The 24,126-nt window shown below is 41.2% G+C and overlaps 1 protein-coding gene across 1 annotated transcript in view; it reads right to left on the bottom strand.

Moving 5' to 3' along the window:
• The window catches only part of TLL1 (tolloid like 1), a 586,556-nt gene that overhangs the window by 20,621 nt on the left and 541,809 nt on the right, over positions 1 to 24,126 (bottom strand). The window contains 1 exon segment of the mRNA XM_029571633.1: positions 14,414 to 14,594. Coding sequence (XP_029427493.1) covers positions 14,414 to 14,594 — 181 coding nt within the window.

The raw sequence follows: 24,126 nt of genomic DNA, 5'->3' as shown, positions 1-24,126 counted from the left end.
GAGATCTAGAATGGGTAAATATGAATCGGTTATTTACACTTTCGGATAATAGAAGGATTAGGGGGCACTCCATGAAGTTAGCATGCGGCACATTTAAAACTAATCGGAGAAAGTTCTTTTTCACTCAACACACAATTAAGCTCTGGATTTTGTTGCCAGAGAATGTGGTTAGTGCAGTTAGTGTAGATGGTTTAAAAAAAGGATTGGATAAGTTCTTGGAGGAGAAGTCCATCACCTGCTATTAATCAAATTGACTTAGAAAATAGCCACTATTACTAGCATCAGTAGCATAGGATAGACTTAGTTTTTGGGTACTTGCCAAGTTCTTATGGCCTTGTTTGGCCACTGTTGGAAACAGGATGCTGGGCTTGATGAACCCTTTGGTCTGACGCAGTATGGCATGTTCTTATGTTAAGAATTTTGCTCAAAATGACAAATGCATTATGAAGAGTCAGGTGAAAAACTGAGTGCTTTTAACGCCTGAGAGATATGTTGAAATAGCAGGCTCAAATGTATAGTACTTTCAGCTATTTGAAGAGAAACCCGAATAATATGGTCTACTAGAGGTGTGCATTCATTTGCAACATATATGGCCAGATTCGTTGTATTCGTTGCGTCGCGAAACGTATCGCTATTTTCCACGAATACAACGAATCACGGCCGAATCATTCGGCTGTTGAAATGGCAATTTTAAACAACCCCCCACCCTCCTGACCCCCCCCCCCCCCAAAGACTTGCCTAAATTCCCTGGTGGTAAAGCGGGGGTCCCGGAGTGACTCCTGCCCTCCTTCCATCGGCTGCCGGGGCCATTTTGTGCTCCTACCATGTGACAGGGGCCGACCAATGGCACCGGTAGCCCCTGTGACATAGTAAGGGCAAAGGCTATCAGCACCATTTTGATTACTGGCAGCCAACGGCCCGAGTGCAGGAGATCACTCCTGGACCCCCGCTGGACCACCAGGGACTTTTGGAAAGTCTTGGGGGACCCTACTGACACCCACAAGACTTGCCAAATGTCCAGTGGGGGTCCAGGAGTGACCTCCTGCACTCGGGCCGTTGGCTGTCAGTAATATGGGGGTCCTGACTTGTGGGGGTCAGGAGGGTCCCCCAAGTCTTGCCAAAAGTCCCTGGTGGTCCCTGGTGGTCCGGGAGTGATCTCCTGCATTCAGGCCATCAGCTGCCAGTAATCAAAATGGCACCGATAGTCTTTGCCCTTACTATGTCACAGGGGCTTCTGCTGCCATTGGCCGGCCCCTGTCACATGGTAGGAGCACAAAATGGCGCTGGCAGCCGACGGAGGGAGGGCAGGAGACACTCCGGGACCCCCGCTGGACCACCAGGGAATTTAGGCAAGTCTTGGGGGGGGGGGGGTGGTTGTAGTTAATTAAATTAAAAGGGAAACGAATAAGAATGGCACGTATCAACAGATCGGGGGGCTCCTTTGAACGGATACAACGTATCTGGCCCCGACGAATATGAATGCCATATGAAACGTATGCGGCTCCTCTGCACATCCCTATGGTCTACAAGCTTTCACAGGAAGTGTTTTCATAAAAATCAACCATAGCAGATAATGGTTGATTTTTATGAAGGGTAAGACGAACGCCTTACCCTTCAGCTAAATGAGGCAATATCATTCTGGGCCGCCACTGCTATGCACAAAATGGATGCAGCTAGTAATCCTTGGCACTTTACTTCCAATCTCTTATTAAAACCAAACACCTAGCCAATTAGAGTCTTCCACCTGGATAAATGCTATTGTTCATTGGTTGCCCCTTAGGAGACCAAGCTCTCCTTTGGAAGGCATTTTTTAAAGCCATTTCCATTGAAACATAAATGGCTATTTTCTCGTGCCTTTCTTAAAACCTCCCAGCCTTTTTGCAGGTAAATGCAACCACATTTTTCTACAAAAAGAACACATTTACTCGCACTGAGTGGGGACGTTCCCGGAGCGGGAATTATGGCAAGGAATACAACAACACATGTAGCTTTGTATTTTCGAAAGGAAAGCTGTCTGGAAGGGAAAAGTATCCAGGTGCTGTCTGGAAGGGAAAAATCAGGTGCTAATTTCTACTTGTACTTTTTCCCTAAGCAATCCTCAAAGAAAAAGTACACATCTACTTACCCTTTGGAACTGACGCAAAGTCCATGGATTAAAAGTACCTGCAGATTTTGCAAGTACCAGTGCTATTTTGAAAATTGCCCCCTTAATGTCCCATATAGGGGTTACACGACAGTTTTATAATATTCATCATATTTCCATCATGTGAGGGAATATTTACTAATTAAAGTGGTCACTACTTAATTTGCACAAAAATAAAAATCAGTAGCATATGTCTCTATCTTAAATTAAGTTATTTTTCTTATAATGTAAGAAGACATGCATTAGTAAGTCATTTCCTTCTGCGAACTTGCAGAAGTAATAGCAAAAGAGAAAACTGATTGAAACAGGAATCAACCCAAACCCTGTAGTATATTGCCCTCCAGAATATATAAGCATTCTCCATCAAGCTAATAAAATGAATGGAAGGGAAACTCGAATGACCTCAGAAATGTGATCGGTGATCTGAAAAACTGCTGGGCCTATTAAAATTTTAAAAAATTAAAAACGCAATCATTTTTTCTTCTACCAAATCTCTCCAAATAAAATGAAAATAATTTTCCCTGAAAAAAAAAAGTAATTACTATGTGGAATTATCTTTTAATACAACAGACTGGTAAAAGGAAAGGTTTTGCAGTGGTGTGTGAAAAACTGAAGGCAGGAATAATGTGAACTGCAATGCAGAAAAGCAAAATCTGAAACAGAGAAAAAGAGTAGAGACCCTTAAAAAGCAGTAGATTCAGCTGTGGATGCTTATGACCCTCAAATTTGTAGTTTTTAAGCAGTCTGCACCATAGCTTAGTTGCAATATACATAACAAAAAATTGTGGATGAAGCAAGGCCCTGAGTCAGAAGGAGTTGAGATCTGAGACAAAACCCTTTGCAAAGTTGATTATTGCTATTATAAACCCTTTTTAAAAAAATGATCATAGGATAATTACATTCTTCGTGTAGCTTGAGATACATTCCAGGCACCAAAGGAACATTAATTTTCATAGGCAGGTTGTTGCAATAGGTCAATAAAATAGTGCTTGTAATAGCAAACAATGAGCAGATATGATTTGCATTGAATGTTTCACTCGGATTTATAATGAATGTTAATACTGAGTGAAAATTCCTAAAGCACATTTTTTGCAAAGGCAACCACACATGTTGTCCTCATGTTTCTAAGTCAAAGCTTCCAAATACAGAAAAAGTGTATCCCCCCAAAAAAAAACAACAAAATACCTTGTCTTTCCTTTGAATTAGATCTTGAAAATAATATTTTGTTACGAGATAACAAAACCATTTGTGGTACTGTCTGACAGAATCCAGTCTCCCAGTTTTGAATGGTTATCTTTTTAGTTCACAGAGTAAGGCAAGAACCATTCCCAAAAGCTAGATTAAAACCGATTGGAGATTATATTGCCATACCTCTGAGACCCTCAGAGGCCACGAATCTGCCAATCCTATGTGCTTGGCCTGGAGAGCCAACCTGTATCAAGTCCTTGCAAGATTCAAAAACAAATATTTTCTCTTTGCAGGCAGCTTTCTTGTCTGTGGAAGAAGATACACCAGAATGGCACCAGAAGTGAGTGGGCACTCAGATGTTTCCGCTCAAGGGCACAAACATTGTTAACTGAATTATTGCTCATAAATTCATCACACAAAGCAAAGATGTTCTGCTTTCAGTCAAAGACTGTTTCAAAGGAGGAGGAATAGCCTAGTGGTTAGAGCAGTGGGCTACAGACCAGCGTTCGAGTCCTGCTGTTGCTCCTTGTGACCTTGGGCAAGTCACTTTACCCTCCATTGCCTGAGGTACAAAAACTTAGATTATAAGCCTTCTGGGGATAGAGAAATACCTACAGTACCTGAATGTAAACTGATGTGATATCTCAGATTGAATGTTGGTATATAATAAATAAATAAGATAATATTTCTTAGAAAATTGATCATGCATATCATTACCTTGCTGGAAAATAGAATTTAATGAGCTTAAAATTACTGTTGCTTATTTATTATGTTACAAGTTAGAGACAAGCATGTCAAATTCTTCAGAGGTAGGGCCAAAACAGAGAATATCAGTCAGGGGATTGTTTGGATCTAGAAACCAAGAATAAACCAAGTTAGATATTCTGCGATTACAATCAGAATACTGGGCACTGCATTGTTGGCTGTAGTCTCCCAGTACTACTCAATGAAGTTTAAAAGCATTACGAGTTTTCAGATTACAGTTTTGTTCACCAAATAAAATTGCTCTTAATTTTCCAGCTCTCCCTCAGAGCAGTCAAGATGCATGAGGGCTAGAATAAAGCATATGTGGTGCCTTTACAAAAAGGGATCTGAAACCGAACCAGCAGGCCTGTATTTAGGCATCGGAAACTGCCTAGGACACCACATTTAAAGGCACCAAATGCCCAGACTGAAGAAGAACCTGTCTGAAAGGGCCACCCCCACAGTACTCCAGTCCATCCAGCCTCGCTCTTCAGTCCTGCCTACAAAGACAGAATCTTACATCCAGCCCTGAAAAGCAGACAACTAAAGAATAGTGAGCCCAATATTTCAAGGACATTCAGAACAACAATTTAGGTCTTCAAGTTAGGGATCTAGTTTAGCATCCTAAATTCAGCTGACTTTAGGGGCCTTAAATTTTGGTTGGTGCCTAAACCTGAGGGTCTTAAATTAAGCCCACTAGTGCTGAAAATCAGTGCTAGCCAGCCAAGTGCTCTCCCACGCATTCACTGCAATTAACACTCGGCCCCACAGCAAGCTATTATAGCACAGCGGGAGCCTCCACTGAGGCTCTCGCTCATTTCTATTTTTGTTTTGTTTCCAGTGGCTGCAGCCGCAATTCCGTGGCTTCTCTTTTATTTGTTGTCTTCATGGCTGCACTGTGGCTCTATAGGCCTACATTTGGGGGGGGGGGGGGGGGGGTTCTCTCTCACAACATCACTAAAACTCTGTGGGAATGCTCTCCGCCCCTCCCCTCACTACCACGGTGGCAGAAAATGCTTCCAAGGCCTTCCCTCACACCGCCCAGTCATTCTCTTTGCCTTGTGAGGCAGCCAGCAGACCTCCCGCTGCTGCCTCACCACAGCTGAAGGCCTCTGACTGATTTCTGTCAATGGCCCCCGCTTATGTTGGGACCAAGTCAAAATGTTTCACCGCCCTGTTACATCAGGCTTTTATATCTCCCTCTTCCCACAACAGGGCCATCAGCTGGTAGCCCTGCCTTGATCCCTCCTGCCCACCAGTGAAAACACATATTTTTTACATAGAGGTGGCAGTGGAAAAGAGAGGGAGAGACTGGGAGTGTGTGAGGCACCATGCATGTATGCATATGTGTCAATGGGTGCAAGGCAATATATGTGTGTGTGTGTGTCTGTTTGAGCCTGTAGATGTGTCTGATGTGTGTATATGTGTTAGGGGGTGTGAGGGAGCATGTGTGTCAGTAGGTGCGAGGAAGTGTGTGTGTGTGTGTGTGTGTGTGTGTGTGTGTGTGTGTGTGGATCAGTGGGTGCAAGGAAGAGTGTGTGTGTATATGTGTCAGCAAGTGTGAGGAAGTGTGTGTGTAGGATTGTATATCAGCAGGTGCATGCGTGTATGTGAGCGTGAGTGAGTGAATGTGTTAGCATGTACAAAGGAGTGTGTGTGTGTGTGTCAGCATGCGTATAAGGGAAGAGAAAGTATGCACTCCCTCACCCTGATTAAACCAGAGCAATCTAGGGATGTGAATCGTGTCCTCAATCGTCTTAACGATCGATTTCGGCTGGGAGGGGGAGGGAATCGTATTGTTGCCGTTTGGGGGGGTAAAATATCGTGAAAAATCGTTAAAAATCGTGAAAAATCGAAAAATCGAAAAATCGAAAAACCGGCACATTAAAACCCCCTAAAACCCACCCCCGACCCTTTAAATTAAATCCCCCACCCTCCCGAACCCCCCCCCCAAATAACTTAAATAACCTGCGGGTCCAGCGGCGGTCCGGAACGGCAGCGGTCCGGAACGGGCTCCTGCTCTGAATCTTGTCGTCTTCAGCCGGCGCCATTTTCCAAAATGGCGCCGAAAAATGGCGGCGGCCATAGACGAAAAAGATTGGACGGCAGGAGGTCCTTCCGGACCCCCGCTGGACTTTTGGCAAGTCTCGTGGGGGTCAGGAGGCCCCCCACAAGCTGGCCAAAAGTTCCTGGAGGTCCAGCGGGGGTCAGGGAGCGATTTCCCGCCGCGAATCGTTTTCGTACGGAAAATGGCGCCGGCAGGAGATCGACTGCAGGAGGTCGTTCAGCGAGGCGCCGGAACCCTCGCTGAACGACCTCCTGCAGTCGATCTCCTGCCGGCGCCATTTTCCGTACGAAAACGATTCGCGGCGGGAAAATCGCTCCCTGACCCCCGCTGGACCTCCAGGAACTTTTGGCCAGCTTGTGGGGGGCCTCCTGACCCCCACGAGACTTGCCAAAAGTCCAGCGGGGGTCCGGAAGGACCTCCTGCCGTCCAATCTTTTTCGTCTATGGCCGCCGCCATTTTTCGGCGCCATTTTGGAAAATGGCGCCGGCTGAAGACGACAAGATTCAGAGCAGGAGCCCGTTCCGGACCGCTGCCGTTCCGGACCGCCGCTGGACCCGCAGGTTATTTAAGTTATTTGGGGGGGGGTTCGGGAGGGTGGGGGATTTAATTTAAAGGGTCGGGGGTGGGTTTTAGGGGGTTTTAGTGTGCCGGCTCACGATTCTAACGATTTATAACGATAAATCGTTAGAATCTGTATTGTATTGTGTTCCATAACGGTTTAAGACGATATTAAAATTATCGGACGATAATTTTAATCGTCCTAAAACGATTCACATCCCTAGAGCAATCTCAGGGTGACTAGAAAGTACAGAAAGTGGGGGGATCTTTAAAAATCTTATTGGTTTTATTAGGTGTTCTCTGATGTTTCTGCTGTTTTAAAATATTTTACTTTTTGGGGGGAAATTTTAAAAAAAATTATATGAGCTTAATTATTGGATGTTCAGCTGTTTTGAAATATTTATTCTTTCTATCAATATGGCTTTACTATTGCTGATTTATATTTCTTGATTTCACTATTTGATATTTAATGAGGAATGCTAATGTTTCTCTTTTTCCTTTGTTGCACTGCATACAGGATCTAGCTTGTTGTGGTTTCCAATTCAGTTTTTGTCTGTACATTTCAATTTATATTTTATGCCCTCTTTATTCTGAATTTGGTGAGGAACAATTTGTGTTCTGCATGTGCGACAGACATGTTCTGCTAGCATGTAGTTTCTGTGTAGGGATCTATAGCAGCTTAGCTTGTTCTGGTTTCCAAATTGGTGTTTTAGGGCCTGGTATAGTGTTGCCTTTTCACAGGTAGAGTTGGCACTTTTGAATGTTGGCTGTTATTGCTGTTTTGATATTGGGGTTTTACTATATTTTAATAGGAATTCAGTTTACCCAAGGATTTCGGAGACTACAGCCCACATCAAACATCTGTTACAATAGGCTTAATGCAACATGGGATCCAAATGTCTCTTTAGTTTTTATTTTGTTTGGCATCACAGCAGTGCATGCATATAATGTATATGCTGTAAGTGATATTTTTACCTCATGACTGTACATTGAAAGTCCTTTTCAATGTAGAAACAGTAATAAATGCATTATTTTTAATTGTGTATGGGGAGGAAGGCGTTGGAGGTAAAAAGCCATAAGGTTTACCTATGATGCCTAATGCTCTTGCACTAGCCCTGGCTGCACTGGTTTCACGTAGGAAAGCAAGATTTTGGAGCTGCGCTGCTTTGGGTCCTGTGGCTCTCTCTCCAGTCTTTTCCAGGGTTTCATTTTTCTTTTTAAGCCCTGGAGGAACAGATAATATGTCTGCTCTCCCCACCCTTCCCCTAGAGTGGGTAGACACCCCAGCAGCAGATTCTGTAGCAGTCAGTCAATGGCAATGTGCCAGAATGGTGGCGGAGGCACGGAGAAGTGGAGGCAAGCTACAGTCACAAAAAGAAATGGAGTGAACCAAGAGGAAGTGCACGTGCAGTGGCTTCTGTCGGCTGGTCTTTCCTTCTGAAAGGATTAGCTAGCTGTGGAACCAGTGAGTCTCCTGGAGTGGGGGTGCCAAGAAGGGTGCGGGGAGGGAATGAGAAAGGGAGAGGGCTGCTGCAGCCTGGGGAAGGGCTGGAAGCAAGCAATGCTGTGGCAGTACTGGAGTGGGAGCATTCGCTGTGTGAGCCTAAGAACAGCAGCATAATGACGGACTTTGTGTGTCAGAGAGGAGGAGTGAGTGGGTGTGGGTGTCTTTCTCCCTGACACAGAAAGATAACCACACCTACTCTTTATAACATACCCATACACTGAAAGTGAGAGTGTGTATGTGAGTGTCTTCAAGTCAAAGACCGAGAGAGACACCCATACACCCCCACTCTCAAGCACAAAGTGGTGTCTGAAAGAGTGTGTGTTGGTGTTTGTGTCTGACGTTGGCTGGCAGTTGTTTGCCATATTACTTGGCAACTGGTTCAAGAGCTGATTGATTGGCAAGAGTTTAATATCAGACCATGAATCCAAGATATACTGTATGTGAGATAGATAACAAAACTTGGGGCATATGACAACCAAATGAATGGATGGAAGAGGGCCCACAACTCTGTTTGCTCACCCTCAGGTCTAGAGTTATTTAGGAAAAATGTGAAATTTATGTACATCATTTGACTTGGTACCTCTGAAGGGTCAGTTTGGTGTGCTTTTGGGAACTGTTGAAATATATCCTGCAAGAGAAAGAGCAAAAGGGTGTCAACCGAAGATTCTCCTCCGGGCTGATATTTTCCTGCAATTCTCTATCTTTGGGACCTTTTCCATACAAAATAACATGTAAATTAAAATGAAATCTGCATGCATTATATCCTTCCTCTGACCTAAACACATCCCCAGGAACGTATACTCTGTGGATAAAAGTATGCGCGTTCTTGATCCACACGTACATTTACCTAGGTAAGAGGTAGGCAATTTTTAAATAGCTGGTTTACCGAGTTAAATAGGCATTTTCCCCAGGTAAGAGGCTTTTGAAAAATGTCCTGTAAGCTACTAAGGAGCTGAAAGCAATACTCTTGAAACTTTCTCAGCAACATCAGACCTTTGCTTGTGGTCTCTCAAATGGCCATTTCTCAAATACCACAACTAGCTTCTGAAGACTTGCTTCTGGATCTTTTATTAGTTAGGCCATCAGATTTCTAGCCCTTGGTTTCTTTGTTTTCCTATGTTTATACCCTATTTAACATCAAATGTCTCAGTCTGTTTGATTGGGTATACACATAATTATAAAGCAATATTACAATTGGTGAGAATTTCATTGCCTATTTTTCATTATCTATGTGCTGCCTTTGTACTTTAGGCTTTCCACTTCTGTGAATAGTATATCACTAGCTGGGTCCCTAGAGAAGGCTGACTCACTCTCAGGCAAAAGGTCAATTGCATCTTTCGAGTCTTGAAGCATAGTGAATCCTCATGGCTTTGGGATGGGCCAGTGTGAGTTTATGTAGCTAACTTGTCACTTTACGCAGTTTTCCAAGAATGCCCAATGTATGAGATTGCCTGAGCATTTTTTATAACTCCCAGACACCTTTGTTGTTTCTCAGGTTAATTTCCTAAAACTGTTCGTATAGTAGAGTCTGTTAACAAATTTTGGCCAATGGCTCTGGCTTGCACCATGGCATATCTGCTGAATGCTTTGTAAACCTACTGTGGTTCCATTAACTTAAATGGATCGTGGCTACCTTCAGAATGCCATGGAATGCTGAAGTTGTTCATGGGCCTAGTGATCTTCTTCAGGCCTCCTGCCTAAATGGTCTAGCATCTTACTCTGATTCTTGATCCCATGGCCTTTGCTGATTTGGGAATTGGTGGGAGGGGGTGGGGGTGGGGGAGGATGTATAACTACCTTTCTGTGTCTACACGGAATCTTATTTATTAAACATATGCCTGCTCTTCTTCCATTTGCATTTCAGTATGCAAACAAAAAGCATTCTACTTCCTAAGCAATTGCAGAAACCTTGGTCCCATGTATAACCTTAGTTAGAATAAATAAGAACACGTAATTCAAGTTTGCCTCACAGATACAAACACATTCCAGGCAACTATCTGACTAATCCTTCGAAAATTCTAGTCATTTTCTGGATGCAAGAAATTTTCCCTAAAGCCACAGCACTGCCAAAATACTGTTTCTGCTTAATACAATCACAATAACAGTAATGAGCTAAGAATGAGGACAGAAGTCGAAACAATACTGAATGATGATGTCACATTAGAAACTGAAGCCATATGCATGTTTGCCTTCTTTTTAAAATCAACTTATTCTTTCTTATGCTATCATCTTCCCAGTTTGTTCATGAGACACTTGACACACAGAGTTCTTTCATAAAAACATATTTAAAAGATTAAAAAGTAATACTTTTTACTGGGCATACTGTAATAATGAATTTTATACTTTAATCTCACATTCTTTCATAATAACCATCCCTCTATAAACTTTGCATTAGTGTCTGCAAACACTGGAATATGTAAAAACACTTGCTAGGATATTGGATGTGTTAGAATATAATTATACAAATGAAGTCATTGAGCCCATCCTGTTTAAAAAAAAATGCTTAGTAATGCAGCCTTTCAACTAGAACCCCTGGAACAAATTGTTTTATTAAGGCTTATGGGACTTATCAAAAATTACCTTTTATTAGGTATTCAAGGGGAGAATTCTGGGTAGACCACATATTTGCAAAGTACATGGACACTTACCATGCAGACTTTGTAGCTACTGTTTAAATAAAAACTACCCAGGCAGATCAGGCATCCAAAACACGCATCCAATCATGCACGTAGGTAATAGCTCTCATCACATGTAAATTCATGTTGAGGAGGCTATCATCTATTCTCCCCGACACAAAAAAGAATGTGCGTCTGACGTAAACATTTTTACTCGCAAAAATTAACGCCTGCCCTGGGCAGGCGTTAATTTTGGAGGAGCTCAAAAATTGTACAGAAAAGCAGAAAATACTGCTTTTCTGTAACTTCCTCCGACTTAATATCGTGGTGATATTAAGTAAAAGGAACAATAACATTAGAAATCTCCCCCCCCCCCCAAAAAAAAAAAAAGGGTGCCAGTGGTAAGGTTAGGAAAAAAGATGCTCAATTAATGAGCGTCCGTTTTCCTAACTGGCTGGCAGCCAACTCTCCCAGGCGCCTGCTGCCGAGGAGGCGTTAGGGGTGCGCAATTTCCCCTAGCGCTTTCTTTTTACCCTGGGAGAGGTGGATTGCTATGCTTTAAGGGAGCAGGCGCTCAATCACGAGTGCCCGTTTAACACGTGCTGATATTGCATCGGCCTACATTTGTGCTAAAATCCCCTGCTCACTGATTCTTTTTGAAGATTGCAGGAATTTAAGGTATTTTTCTCCTCTGACCTAAACATGCCCCTTAGATGCTTCTTTTTAACCTGGCTGAAAAGTAGGTGAACCATGGACACCAGCACATATTTTTTAGCTGGAGAGAGAAGGGAAATGTTCAAAAAGGACAATTTACCCAGGTAAATGGCTTGAAAATGTCCATCCATAGGTGCACAGCCATAGAATTTCCCCATTGCAAAGATCAATAGTTAATCTGTACAGTTCTATCTGCACTCATTTTATTGACAACAATCAGGACAGAACACTTGCATTGTCCCCTTCTTGAATGGCATCTTTTATACAATTTATAAACCTTATAAAGAAAGCATTAGAAGCAGGAGCTTTGAGTTTCAAAATTATAAAAGACAATCATTATCATTAGTCACATCTTCTAAATTACTTGTGTTTTCCATTTCAATTTCATATCAGTCATGCCATGTGATTTCAAGCTATATTGTACACTATAAAAGACTGTAAGAGTGGAAACATTATTATGCAGGACAGATAATTCTTTTACAGATACTGTTGTAACCCTGTGACTCACATAATAGCATAGTAGTATAGGGGGTTGATATTTAAAAGAGGAATACGGTTTAAATTTCACCAGTTCAAAATCCCTCTGTTGTCCATTTAAATTTGTGTGCAAAAAATCACTGCGGGCACAGATTTAGCTGAATAAAAAAGTGGCCACAGGGTGAGGGCATTCCCGGGAGAAGGTTTTTGAATTTATGTGGTTAGCAGGGTATTCAGATCTAACCAGATAACTTTGTTTTCCTAAGTGTGGTGGCACAAATAGTTGGCTTTCTGAGGGAAAGCTAAGTACCATGAGTATTAGGGATGTGCATTGGGTGCCCGATTGTTTGCACTTTCGGGTTCGTGTGGCTGTGGGAAAATCTCATTTTCCCGCGGATCGTCATTTTTTTTTTTTTTTTTTTAGTAAAAAATCATTTTTTGGCTTAGGGCGCACAAACGGGAGTTAGCATGCACTAACAAAAAATAATAAAAAGTAAAAATTATTTTTCACGAAAATTCGGGGGAAAAATGTCCGTTTCATGATTTATAACGAATTTAAGAAATATCGTATGATATTTCAATTTGTTATAAAAATGATTCACATCCCTGATGAGTATGATAAACTGCGCAGGCTCAGTTCTCTTTTACTTTTGACTCTTCCTGCTGGCTTCCAAGGGGAGTACAAGTAACTTTGGCACATAGGATTTACTTGTCAGTGCAGAGGGAAAAAAGTGGAAGAGCTAGTGTGCTCAAGGTGAGGAGTTCCCAAGAGAGCAGAGAGTTTTATCTAAGCAGAAAACTAACAAGATTGCATGTTAAGAACCATCTGTCTTTTGTGTCAGTAAGGATCTTCAAAGGGCAGTATGAGAAGACAAGGTTGTGGATAGAAGAACGTATGTAAGGGGGATACCCAGGGAGGAATCTGGCTGCCCTAACTCAATATCTGACCATCCCTCCTCTACAGACACCCTGTAGTATAGGCACCACAATGGTTGCAACATACAGTCTGCAATATTCTCAAAGCTCAGAGAAATTAGCTCTCTACTCAGACTAAACAATGATAGGATAATAACCTCCACTGGCTGTAGAATCCTTTTCTGTTTTCAGCAATACAGTCCCATCAGCCACTATTCCCTTCCTCAGGTCAGTACTTTCTATTATTACTCTCACAGGCAGCTCATATTTACCATATATGAAACACTTAAAGCATGGTATCATTATGCAAAACCTGGTATGCATGTATAGGCTTTCTGCCTCACAAAAACCTACATGTACATCCTTAGTACTGGTTTATCTATCCTTTCTACCTCACAGATTTCTGTGTATACATGCTTTTATTGAATTTAATCCAAAGAAAGGAATTATGTTATATAACTATATAATGCGATTCCTAGAAGTCACAGAAATGCTATATCACTTGGGAATGAGATATGGTTTATATAACATACAAAACAAAAATAATTCAAAATAGGAACCAAGGTCAGCCTCAGAGCTCAGTAGCCAACTTAGTAGTGTTGCATAATGCCATGCAGAAGGATCTAGGTTCAATTCCTGGCTCAGGTCTTCTACTTCTAAGGTTGGGTAGGGATGGAGATGCTGTGAAGAAGTGTTTGCAGCCACTGGAAGGGAGTAATTCATAGTCAACATGCAATAGCAACACCTAGTGGCTGGATTTAGGGCCTATGATTGCAAGATGTCAGAAGACCCCTAGTGCACTCTCCCCATCTAAGGACTGACAGTTGGGAGGGGATATAAAATGGGGGGAAAAATCCCAAGGTAGTTACAAATGAAGGCTCATAGTGTCACATCTCAGCCTGGTTTCAAAAATGTATGCATTCATTTCTGTGTATCTTTAAAATGTGAGGGAATTAAAAACAACAATTATTACATTTAGCCAGTATGTACTAAACAATTGTATTATAAATAGACACTATTGAGCAAGTACATTTATGGCATTTGCAAAATTCCTTAATAAGAAAGGGGGTCATTTTGTAATATTTTGGGTAAGTTAGCCAGCAAATATGTGCACAGTTTATACTAGTTTCAAAGTGGATTTATGCACATAAGTCTGCTTTGCAAATTCCCCACCAAATCTACTCACACCTACTAAAAAGTCCGCAAAAATTTTCCCTTGAAAATTTATGTGCATACTTTTGAAACTCCGAAAGTATGTGCATAAATCCTAACGTCTCTCAACTAAACCCCTGGGAATACTTCTGCTCAGTCCAGGCAAACTTACATGCCAACAGGCAGTATGCACATAACTTCATTCACATATCCGGCGGACAATTAAAAGAAAAAAAAAAAACATTTCCAGAAATAAAGCACACTTTTACCTCTGAAAATGCTTTTGAAAATACGCTCTAAAGTCATGTTCTCAGAAAACTGATGTGAAATACCTGAAAAGAATTGGGCCCGGAAACCTTTCTTTGAGACTGTGTTATCGGACTTGAATTCAATTCTCATGTTGTTGTATTGTGAGGTGATAACTTCAGGTACTTCTGCACCGCAAAATTTGCCATAAAGCTTAGATTCAGATGAAAGACCACTGCGGATCTCCACATAATCGTACTTGCAAACCTACAATAAAATAAGATGTTTATTTAATCTGAAAAAGACTGTGCTTGGGTGCATTATACAGAAAGGAATTGCTCTTGATACATGGAGGATCTTTACATAGGACTTGATTTTATAAATGTTATGCCCAAAGGCTTTAATAAATCAGCCCATAGTCTATATCAGACTGAGAGAGTGAGTGAGACAGAGAAGACTGAGAGATTCTGTATAGAGCTAATCTCACACTCTATATATGTACCACTGTAGAGGAGCAATTTGAATCAGGGTGGATTTTGGAAGGTTGGGGGGGTTTAAGGGGGTTGTGTTACAGAAACATTCTGAGGTATTCATAGTAAAATTGACATCACTAAAAATTTGTAGTAAACCTCTTCAGTGATACATATATAGAGAGTGTCAGACTGACTCTATACAGAGGTTCTCTCTCTCTCTTTCTCCTGCACCTTGCGGAAATTGCAGGAGGAGGGTAATTAGCCTTACCATATACTTTTTTATCGTATGGTCTATTTCCACTATAATTATAGCAATTTGATAAATTTAGGGGTCAGTCTTCGAGGGCCACAACCCAATCAAGTTTTCAAGATTGCTCTCATGAATATGCATGAGATCTATTTGCATTCAATGGAGGACATGCATGCATAGATCTCATGCATATTCATTAAAGACATCCTGAAAATCTGATTGGGTTGCAGCCCTCAAAGACCAATTTTGGGGACCTCTGGTCTACATAGTTGATTAAGATAGAAGAAGACCTTTGAGTCTATCCTTTTTCTACCTGTTTTCCCAGCTAGAATCCTGACAAGCACCAACCGGAATGATCATATTACACCCATCCTCCGAAATCTACACTGGTTACCAGTCAATTACAGAGTCCTTCACAAATCTTTAACATTAATACACAAATTCATCTATAATCTCCTTTATCTCGACCTTGAAATTCCATTAAAACTCCATACTTCTAACAGGCCAATGAGAGAAATATCCAAAGGAACGCTACAAGCCCCTCCAACCAAAGCCACACGACTCATCGCATCCAGGGACCGAGCATTTTCGACAGCAGGCCCAGCCATCTGGAACAACCTCCCTGCAGAACTTAGGCTGGAACCTTGCCTGCTAACTTTTAAGAAAAAACTCAAAACGTGGCTGTTCCGCCAAGCCTTCCCAGAACCCTGGGATACACATTAGGCGTTATCTACCCATGATTAATGGATCCTCCCCTCCTCTGAATACCTTGACAGCATGGATACCGACTCTAACATGTGGACTATCTCTAGTCTGGACTACCTCTAGTCCGGAATTTGTTTCTCTCCCTTTAACTTAACTTTATATTTCTCTTCTAGCTTCCTAAGCTTCCAAGTTCACAGTCCTCGTTGTAATGTAACTTTGTTTTTTTCTTCCTTTATCTAGTTATTTTACCCCTGTTCGATGTAAACCGTCCTGATATGGTATTTAACCATGAAGGTCGGTATAGAAAAAATGTTAAATAAATAAATAAATAAATAATAATCCAGAAGAAGCCAAAAAGCACCTCTGCTGCAGTCAGCATTGCAGCTTTATGAAAAATATTCCTTCCTAATCCAATTATATCAATTGGCCTACGATACTGGGTCAGTACAAGGTAGAGAGTGCATCAAACTAGGTTGAAAGTACATTATACAAATTTCATTTTTTATACCTTTCATTACTCCAAATCACATATAATCTTCACTGATGTCTACTGTGCTGTGTTGACTGTGCATGTAAAACTGTCCCCCAAAACTTAGCCTACCGACAAATGTGAGAGAGAGAGAGAGAAGAAAAAGAGGAGTTGATTTATACAATGTACTCTCTACCTAGCTTTATTTCGGCTAGTTAGAGAGTATATCAAGCTAGGTAGAGAATACATTGTACAAATTCACTCCTCTTTACTTTTCATTATGCCAAATGACAGAAAATCTTCACTGATGTCAACATTGCTGTTCGTACCTCTGATTGTGTATGTAAAACTGCTCCCCAAATCCTACCTCATCCCCTAAACCTCACCCCAGGCTAAAAGCGCCCCCACTTACAGTGGTATAAATAGTAAATTTACATCTCTCTCTCTCTCTCATATAGCATGGACAATTTCATATCTACCCAGTTCATTAATGAAACTCACTCCATATGTAAAACATCAGCTTCTTTATATATAGCAATACTAGATTCATTCACTTGAGTTCAATGACCCTTCAGATATACTAACCACAATTTTACAAGAAAATTAATATCTAAAATGTTACATTGTTTTGGTTAAAATATGAACTTTGACATTATAAAATATTACAGTGACAAGGCAAAAATACTTTTGTTGTTCTACATCGTAAGGCATAAGATGGAAGGTTGATTGACTTCAACCAACTGAATAGTGAGTAGTTTGTACTTAAAGAAAAGCAAAACAAACAACCCTACTCCTCCCTTTCCAAAAGGGTGGTGGCTTTTATTTTCTGTTCCTGCACAGTCTTTTCTCTGGAAGCCTCCATTGCCTCCTCCCAGTCTTCTGGGTCCTCTTCACAGAACACTTCCTCCCATTTGTGCTTATAGGAGCGATCCTTATTAAATGCAACCTTACTCATTTCTTCTCAGATAATATCAAAATAAATAATGTGAGCGTCATTTGAAAATCAAATTTCTCATGCTTAGTAAGCACATATGGAAGTGATAATAAGACTTACCTCCACCCTGCTCTAATTCTTGAGGGAAACCATATCAGGACACAAAATTTTCTTCAAACTATTAACTGTTTTAACACGTATGTGAATGCTCTTCTGGCTGTTATATTATTTGTACAAAAGGCAGTATAAATTAAATCCTCTGTCAACACTGAGGTATCCATGTTTTGAATCACAATCGTATTCAAGAGCAATTTTCAATGCTATTTCTGTCATCAACACAGTGCTTTACCTGAGGAAATGGATTTTTTAAAAATTGCCCATCCTCTAAGCAGGTAAAGGTATACTTATGGTGCAATTACATGCCCAATTTTACTCACATTTGGGGGAGGCATTCCTGGGTACAGGGACTGAAACAACATACATATTTTTTTTAATTTTCAAAAGTATATATCTTGTTTTACTCAAAAAATGTATCTGCACAAAAAGGAGGTGCAAAGTTTTGCGAATACGTTTTGATAGGCATTTTTCAAAGGAAAAAAAGTTTTCCTTTGAAAATTGGTGAAAGGTTTAGAGGTAATTGGTACCTGCAAACTTTGGGGGTTATTTTCTAAACACTAATGCACGCGATAAGGCCCTATCGCACGTTTTCTAAACACTAATGCACGCGATAAGGCCCTATCGCACGCGAAAATGGCCTTTTCATGGCAGTAACATTAAAATTAGGTGGAGGAGTGGAATCGGGGCAGAGTTAGGAAGGAGTCGGCGGCGGCACAGCGATAATGTTTCGAAGATTATCGCCGGCAGTAGCACGGGGAATAGCACCACCTTTTACGCTGGCGCTATGCCCGCGATAGCCTGTAGCCGGCCGCACCGCAGCAGGCAAAATCGTACCACATTGGTGCAATCGGCTGCGGGCTATCACCCACCCACCCTCTCCTTTGCCCCTCCACTCCCTTTAGCGCAGGCTTCATCATTCCACATGGAATGATGAATCCTGGCCTTTGTCTTTCTGCAGGCAGTTTGAAAATTGCCTTCGTTGCATGTACATACAAAATATAGGGAGGGCAAGTGTATAACTATGTGCAGTAGGGTAATGTTTACATACAGCTTTTACATGCAGACTTTACCCCAGATTTTCAAAATATGCACAGAGGTGCCATTTTATATGCACAAACTCACTGCAGAATGCTACTCCTGCTCTTCGGAGAGAAAAACCTATGTGGGGAAACTTACACTCATACTCTATAAAATCACGAAGTAGGCACATAGGTCCAAACTCCATTCCAACTCTGTCCTCTGGAAGGTCTCCCCTCAATTCACATTAAAGCATGCGTGTATTCGGATTATGTTCATATTTTTATGCAAACTGCATCCCAGGCTAATTTAGTGAGGTCATTCACGGATATAAAACTGAGGTTCTTTAGGCGTAAATGAGTTTGAAAATCCAGCCCACAATAACCACTAGCACAGTGGCAGAAAGCATTAACCATCATTGTCAGTGAGTAAAATTTGAATGTCAGATTTATGTGGGATTATAACTTGCACTCTACTACCATTTTTTTTGTTTTCAAAATTTTTTGGCATCTCATTTAACTGTGAGTGGTTTTCAGAAATATTCATGGTATAAGTGTTATACTGTGCTGCTTACTTCTGCTACATAGGAATCAATGATTTTGTTTAATGCAGTCAAGGAAAATCGTAATATTGAATAGCCTAGATTTAACATGAAGATCCTTATTAAAAATCGTGTGTTTTAGGTATGTTAATAGATTTTTTTCTGTTTTATTATTTCGAGATGCTGGTGCTAGTTTAGCCTTGATAATGGGTTTGATTTACCAAAATTCTGAACTTCAAAAATTTTGTTAGCTTTCACAAATAAAACTAATCACAACCCATGTTTAAAAAAAGCATAATCTCTATGTAACACATAAGAGTTGTGAAACCCCCAATTATGTGGGTTTTTCAATTGGCAGCCCCCTCTGAATTTGTTAATGATTCATCCTCTACACCATAATCCCCGTGACCTTCATTGTCCCTTTTATCCCAAAGGACTTTATTTACCTCTTATCTTTTTTTGGCTCCAGAAGATGACTACCTTGGGCTACTTGGGATCTCTTAGATTACAGTTTCAGAAAGATATTCAGCATAGCTTAAAACAAGTTATTTGTATCGCTCAAGAGGCAGAACCATCATAGATGCTTTATTAATGCCCTTTGCTCTGCCCACAAACCAACCTACAAAGGATTATTCACCCAGTTATGCACCTTTGATTGACTCCATGGAACTTTTAAACTCAAATACCCTCTCAGATTAGATTACCTCCAGGATGGAACACTGCTGTAGCTGTACAATTCTCATTATTGTCAATGAGAACAATTTTTTATTTTTACTCTCTTGATAAAAATAGGAAAATAGTTTCAATAATCTTTGCTGGTTTACTCTATCACATGTCATGAAAGAGAAATGTGAAAAATCATTCTTTTTGAAAACAAAAATGGGATTGTATTTTCTTAATGGAAAAGCTATTTTTAAAGAGACATTACCACTTTTCTGCATGATATTCAACTTTTAAAAAGGTCAGGTACCAAGAGTGTGTCAACCCAGAATTAGTATGCTGAAAGAGCTCTGAAATCTTCATGTCTTTTTGCTTTCTTTTTTCTAAGTATTTCCATTATTATAGTGAAATGCAAAGGTAAATCTCAAACCTACCTTGCAGACCCTCTGATTTAAGTTCAGGGACCCATGGATCCTTTTGTGAGCTCCTCAGTGCCACAAGGTCTGACTGTAGGAAGGCCAAGTGAGTCTGGAGATACTGCAGACTTCTCAATTCTGGAAGTATCTCTGACTCCTGACCTATGACCTTCACCATTGACTCCAGAAAGTATTCAGTGATCCAGTGTCTCCTCTATACCTGCCTCTAATGCAGGTGACCAAGATGTTGGTTTAATAGGAGGGAGGAATATCAATTGCTTGGTGAGAGGGAAGTCAAGAGTACTAACAAAAGGGATTGGAAATGTGAGTTCTCCAGAAGCCGTCTTTGGTAGGCCTCTGGGAACTGTGCTGTCTGCAGTTTCATTGGGCAGCGATTACAGCTTGGGATATGAAATTTTGGGTGCTTCATAGGCCAGGATTCTGGATGCTGTCCTTCCTATTCCTGAGTCTTGCTAAAGAAGTAATGGGGAAGACTCAAGTGATGCCTAGGAGAATGTCCTTAGAGAAAGTGTGGATAGTTTTGTGAAAGAAGGATATTCTTTCAGGATGTATGACTCAGTTATGCACGTTTACCACTGATGAGGCAGTTAAGTTTCAATGGGAAAGTCAATTACTATTTATTTATTTATTTGTTTGTTTAAAGTCTTTTCTATGCCATCACTAAGTTATATACCATCGCAACGGTTTACATGTAGGCACATAATTAAGTTTGGAGTAAGCGTACAGTAGTACATTCTAACCGGTGCCATTAAGTTTCGGTTACATTAAATCATAAAAAAATAAGTACAAATGTTTAGTGATGTAGGTTCTGGCCAGGTGTACCTAGAAGGTACTTTTTCAGCTTTGATGAGGTACTTTTACGAGCTTTGATTAAGAATAATCTTGCTCTGTACAGCAAAGTTGAAGCATTGGAAATGTTATTCAATATAAACATTTGTGTTTGATCAATTTTCCACAATTTAGGTTAATATCTTCTTTGGATATCTTTAAAATATATTTAATGGAGGTTGTTAATATCCCTCCTGTCTTTAAAGCTTATTATTAAGGCTAATTAGATTGAGAGCTTTTTCTGTGGTGGCACCTATACCAATGGATATCTGACAAGAATTATATTATTTAACTTTTCATAAAAAATTAAAGACCTGGCTTCTCCCTGATGTAAACTGATAATGTTTTATATCTGGATAGGTTGGGAGGCTGGTGACCTGTGTTGTGAGAAGAATGGCTGGTATTAGACTTTTAGATTAAATTAATTATCTGTAGTGAATGAATTTGTATGATTCATAATGGATGTGTGTTATTTTTTTAATTTTGTTTTAATGTGTATTATGTATTGTATTTTATTATGGTTTATTGTGTTTTATGTATTGTATTTTTCATCTAATGTACACTGTTTTGATTGTTTTTTGGACGAGAAAGTGGTAGATAAGAAATGTATATACATAAATAGATTTTAGCCCATTGGTTATATGCTAAGGGGCAGATTTTCAAAGGGGTATGCATAGGCGTGCCGAGCCTATGTTGAATAGGCTTGGCGGCTCGCGCAAGACCCGGGATGTGCGTAAGTCCCGGGGCCTTCCTGGGGGGGCGTGTCGCGGTGGCATGTCATCCGGGGGCAGGACTGCGGGCATGGTTCCGGTCCAGGGGTGTTTCAGGGGCATGGTCGAGGCCTCCAAAACTGTTCCTGGGCTGGGGAATTGCGCGCCGGCCAGCTGGCCAGCGCACGCGAGTTACACCTACCTCAGTCAGGAGTAACTTTTCTAACAAAGGTAGGGGGGGTTTAGATAGGGATATTCCCTAAGTAAACTTGATTAATAGTCGTTAATAGACTTCTCCCCCCTACCTTTTTTTTTCTTTTATTCCAAAACTTACTTCAGCCCTGGGGCTGAAGTAAGTTGCGCACGCAGGCAGTCGGCCAGCGCGCGATCCCTGGCACAGCGGCACATGGCTGCTGTGCCTGGAGCCTCTGACCCTACCCTCTCGGCGCACGTAAATCCTTTGAAAATCCGGCCCAATCTGGCTTATGTCTAAGGTTCGTTCCTGTCAAAGTATCAAGTGGTAAAATTGTCATCAGAAAACTGTTCTTCCTTCAATTAGCCACTAGAGTGCTCCTTCTTCCATGAAGTGCATGCTTTTATCTGCATAGAGAAACGGCATTCCAGGGTGGTAGATTTAGGTTGGGGGAGGAAAATAATGTGAGTAGATTGCATTTTCAAATCAACACTTGTTATTTTCTATGGATAAAGAACCTGCAGAAAATGAAGGCAAAAATTACCTGTGGCAATTTTCAACAGAAAAGCATGCTTGTACTTTCCCTTTGAGAATTGTGCATAAACAGTGCCAGTGGACTTTGCACCAGTGCGGGCTATTGTAAAATTGTCTCCTGGTTGTACATGGGACCTATTCAGTTAAAGAGCTCAAATAAAATGTGCATTATTTAATATTGTCCATAAAAAAGAGGCCATTTCCCATCTTTGGTTCTTTAAATGGGTCCCCATAAATTCCTAGGAGATATGGGGCCTTATTTTCCAATATCGCAATGCAAATGAGGCTTCTTTCGTGCGGCGATGTTTTCGCCATTCGCGAAAACATTAGCGCCGCACGCGATGTTTTCCCACTGCACGATGATAGTCCCAGACAGCCTGAGAGAGAGAGAGAGATTTGGCCAACATTCTCTCCACCTAGCATGTTGTTGCCCAGGTAGAGTGTCCATCAAGCTAGGTAGAGAGAACGTTGCCCAAACCACTTCTTGGAGTGAGCGTCCTCACTCCGACGGCCAGCAAATCTGCACTAGAGACCACTGTTCTGTCCGTAGGTCTCATGTGGAATGCGAAAGTGGCCCCCAACCCCCGACGCTCATACCTAACCCCCACCCCGAGTTAGTAGGTAGCCCTCCCATAGGGATTCAAATACCTATGTAGGGCATAGGCACAACTCTCTCTCTCTCTCTCTCTCTCTCTCTCTCTCTCTCTCTCTCTCTCTCTCTCTCTCTCTCTCTCTCTCTCTCTCTCTCTCTCTCTCTCTCTCTCTCTCTCTCTCTCTCTGAAACAGGCTGTCTGGGACTATCGTGGATGGTGATAATCCTTTTCAGGCCCGTAGCGCAGTCCATACCGCGAGGTTGGAGTATGAATTTTGAAAGAGTTGCACATGTAGAAATTAGCAGATGCACACACACAAAGCATATATTTGTGTAAATGCTATTTTATAAACCTCTGACATACATGCGCAAGTATTATTGTGCAAATAAATTTTCTTCTATAAAAAAAAGTCAGGCCAGGGGTGTTCTCGGGTGAGGCCAACATTTACACCTATAACTTGCTATTTTATAACCTGCGAAAGCAATGCACGAATGTATGTTACCAGAATATATTTACAGCTACTAATTATCTGGTGTAAGTGAAAATAAAACTCTTTATAGCCAAGCACTGAATGGGTGAAGTCAGGGTAAACTGGGAAGACTTCAAGCTGAAGAACCAGAGGGTCTTGATGACCTAGAGATTAGGGGTGGTAGGCAAACATTTTTTCACTTCCTATTTTTTATTGTTGCGGAGGTAAGCCATTTCAGGTCCACCCCTGGATTGTATTTTTTTTTATTTGTTTTGTTTAATGAAAAAAAAAACAACCCAGAACCCACCCCAACCCTACCTGTTTATTAAAATACTAGCCCACCCTCCCGAACCTCCGAGGAATCACCAAAATTTCCCTGGTGGACTAGCAAGGGGCCCGAGAGTGCCCTCCTGCTCCCAGCCTGGCGGCTGCCATTATTCAAAATGATGCTGACTGCCTTTTGCCCCTATCTTGTGACAGGGGCTGCCAAATGCAAGAATCTGCATTTCCCCACCCAGATTCCCTCCCCTTTACAATGACCTTCTTTGCATGTGATTTGCATGCACGAATAATACAAATGCATGCAGAGAAGGTCATTGCTAGTCAATTTGTTGTAAATATGTTAGTGCAGCCGACCAAGAAATGGTAAGATATGATAAAATAACAAAACCTATTTGAAATGCATTAGACGTGAGGCGGGAAACCTGACACATTCACAGTGGCAGAAAAAAAAGTTGTGTGTAAATAGGGAGGTAGAGCGGGAGTCAGTGCTGACCCTCGTTTCAACTCAGGGCCGCCAGTTGAGGCAGCCCCTGATTCCCCCGAAATATTAATATAAAAAAAAGGAAATGTGAGGCGATGGCCCTGCC

Source organism: Rhinatrema bivittatum, chromosome 1 (assembly GCF_901001135.1).
Source record: "Rhinatrema bivittatum chromosome 1, aRhiBiv1.1, whole genome shotgun sequence".
Classification (NCBI taxonomy): Eukaryota; Metazoa; Chordata; class Amphibia; order Gymnophiona; family Rhinatrematidae; genus Rhinatrema; species Rhinatrema bivittatum.
Note: the sequence above shows the minus strand (reverse complement) of the source record. Positions and strands in the feature narration are given on the sequence as shown.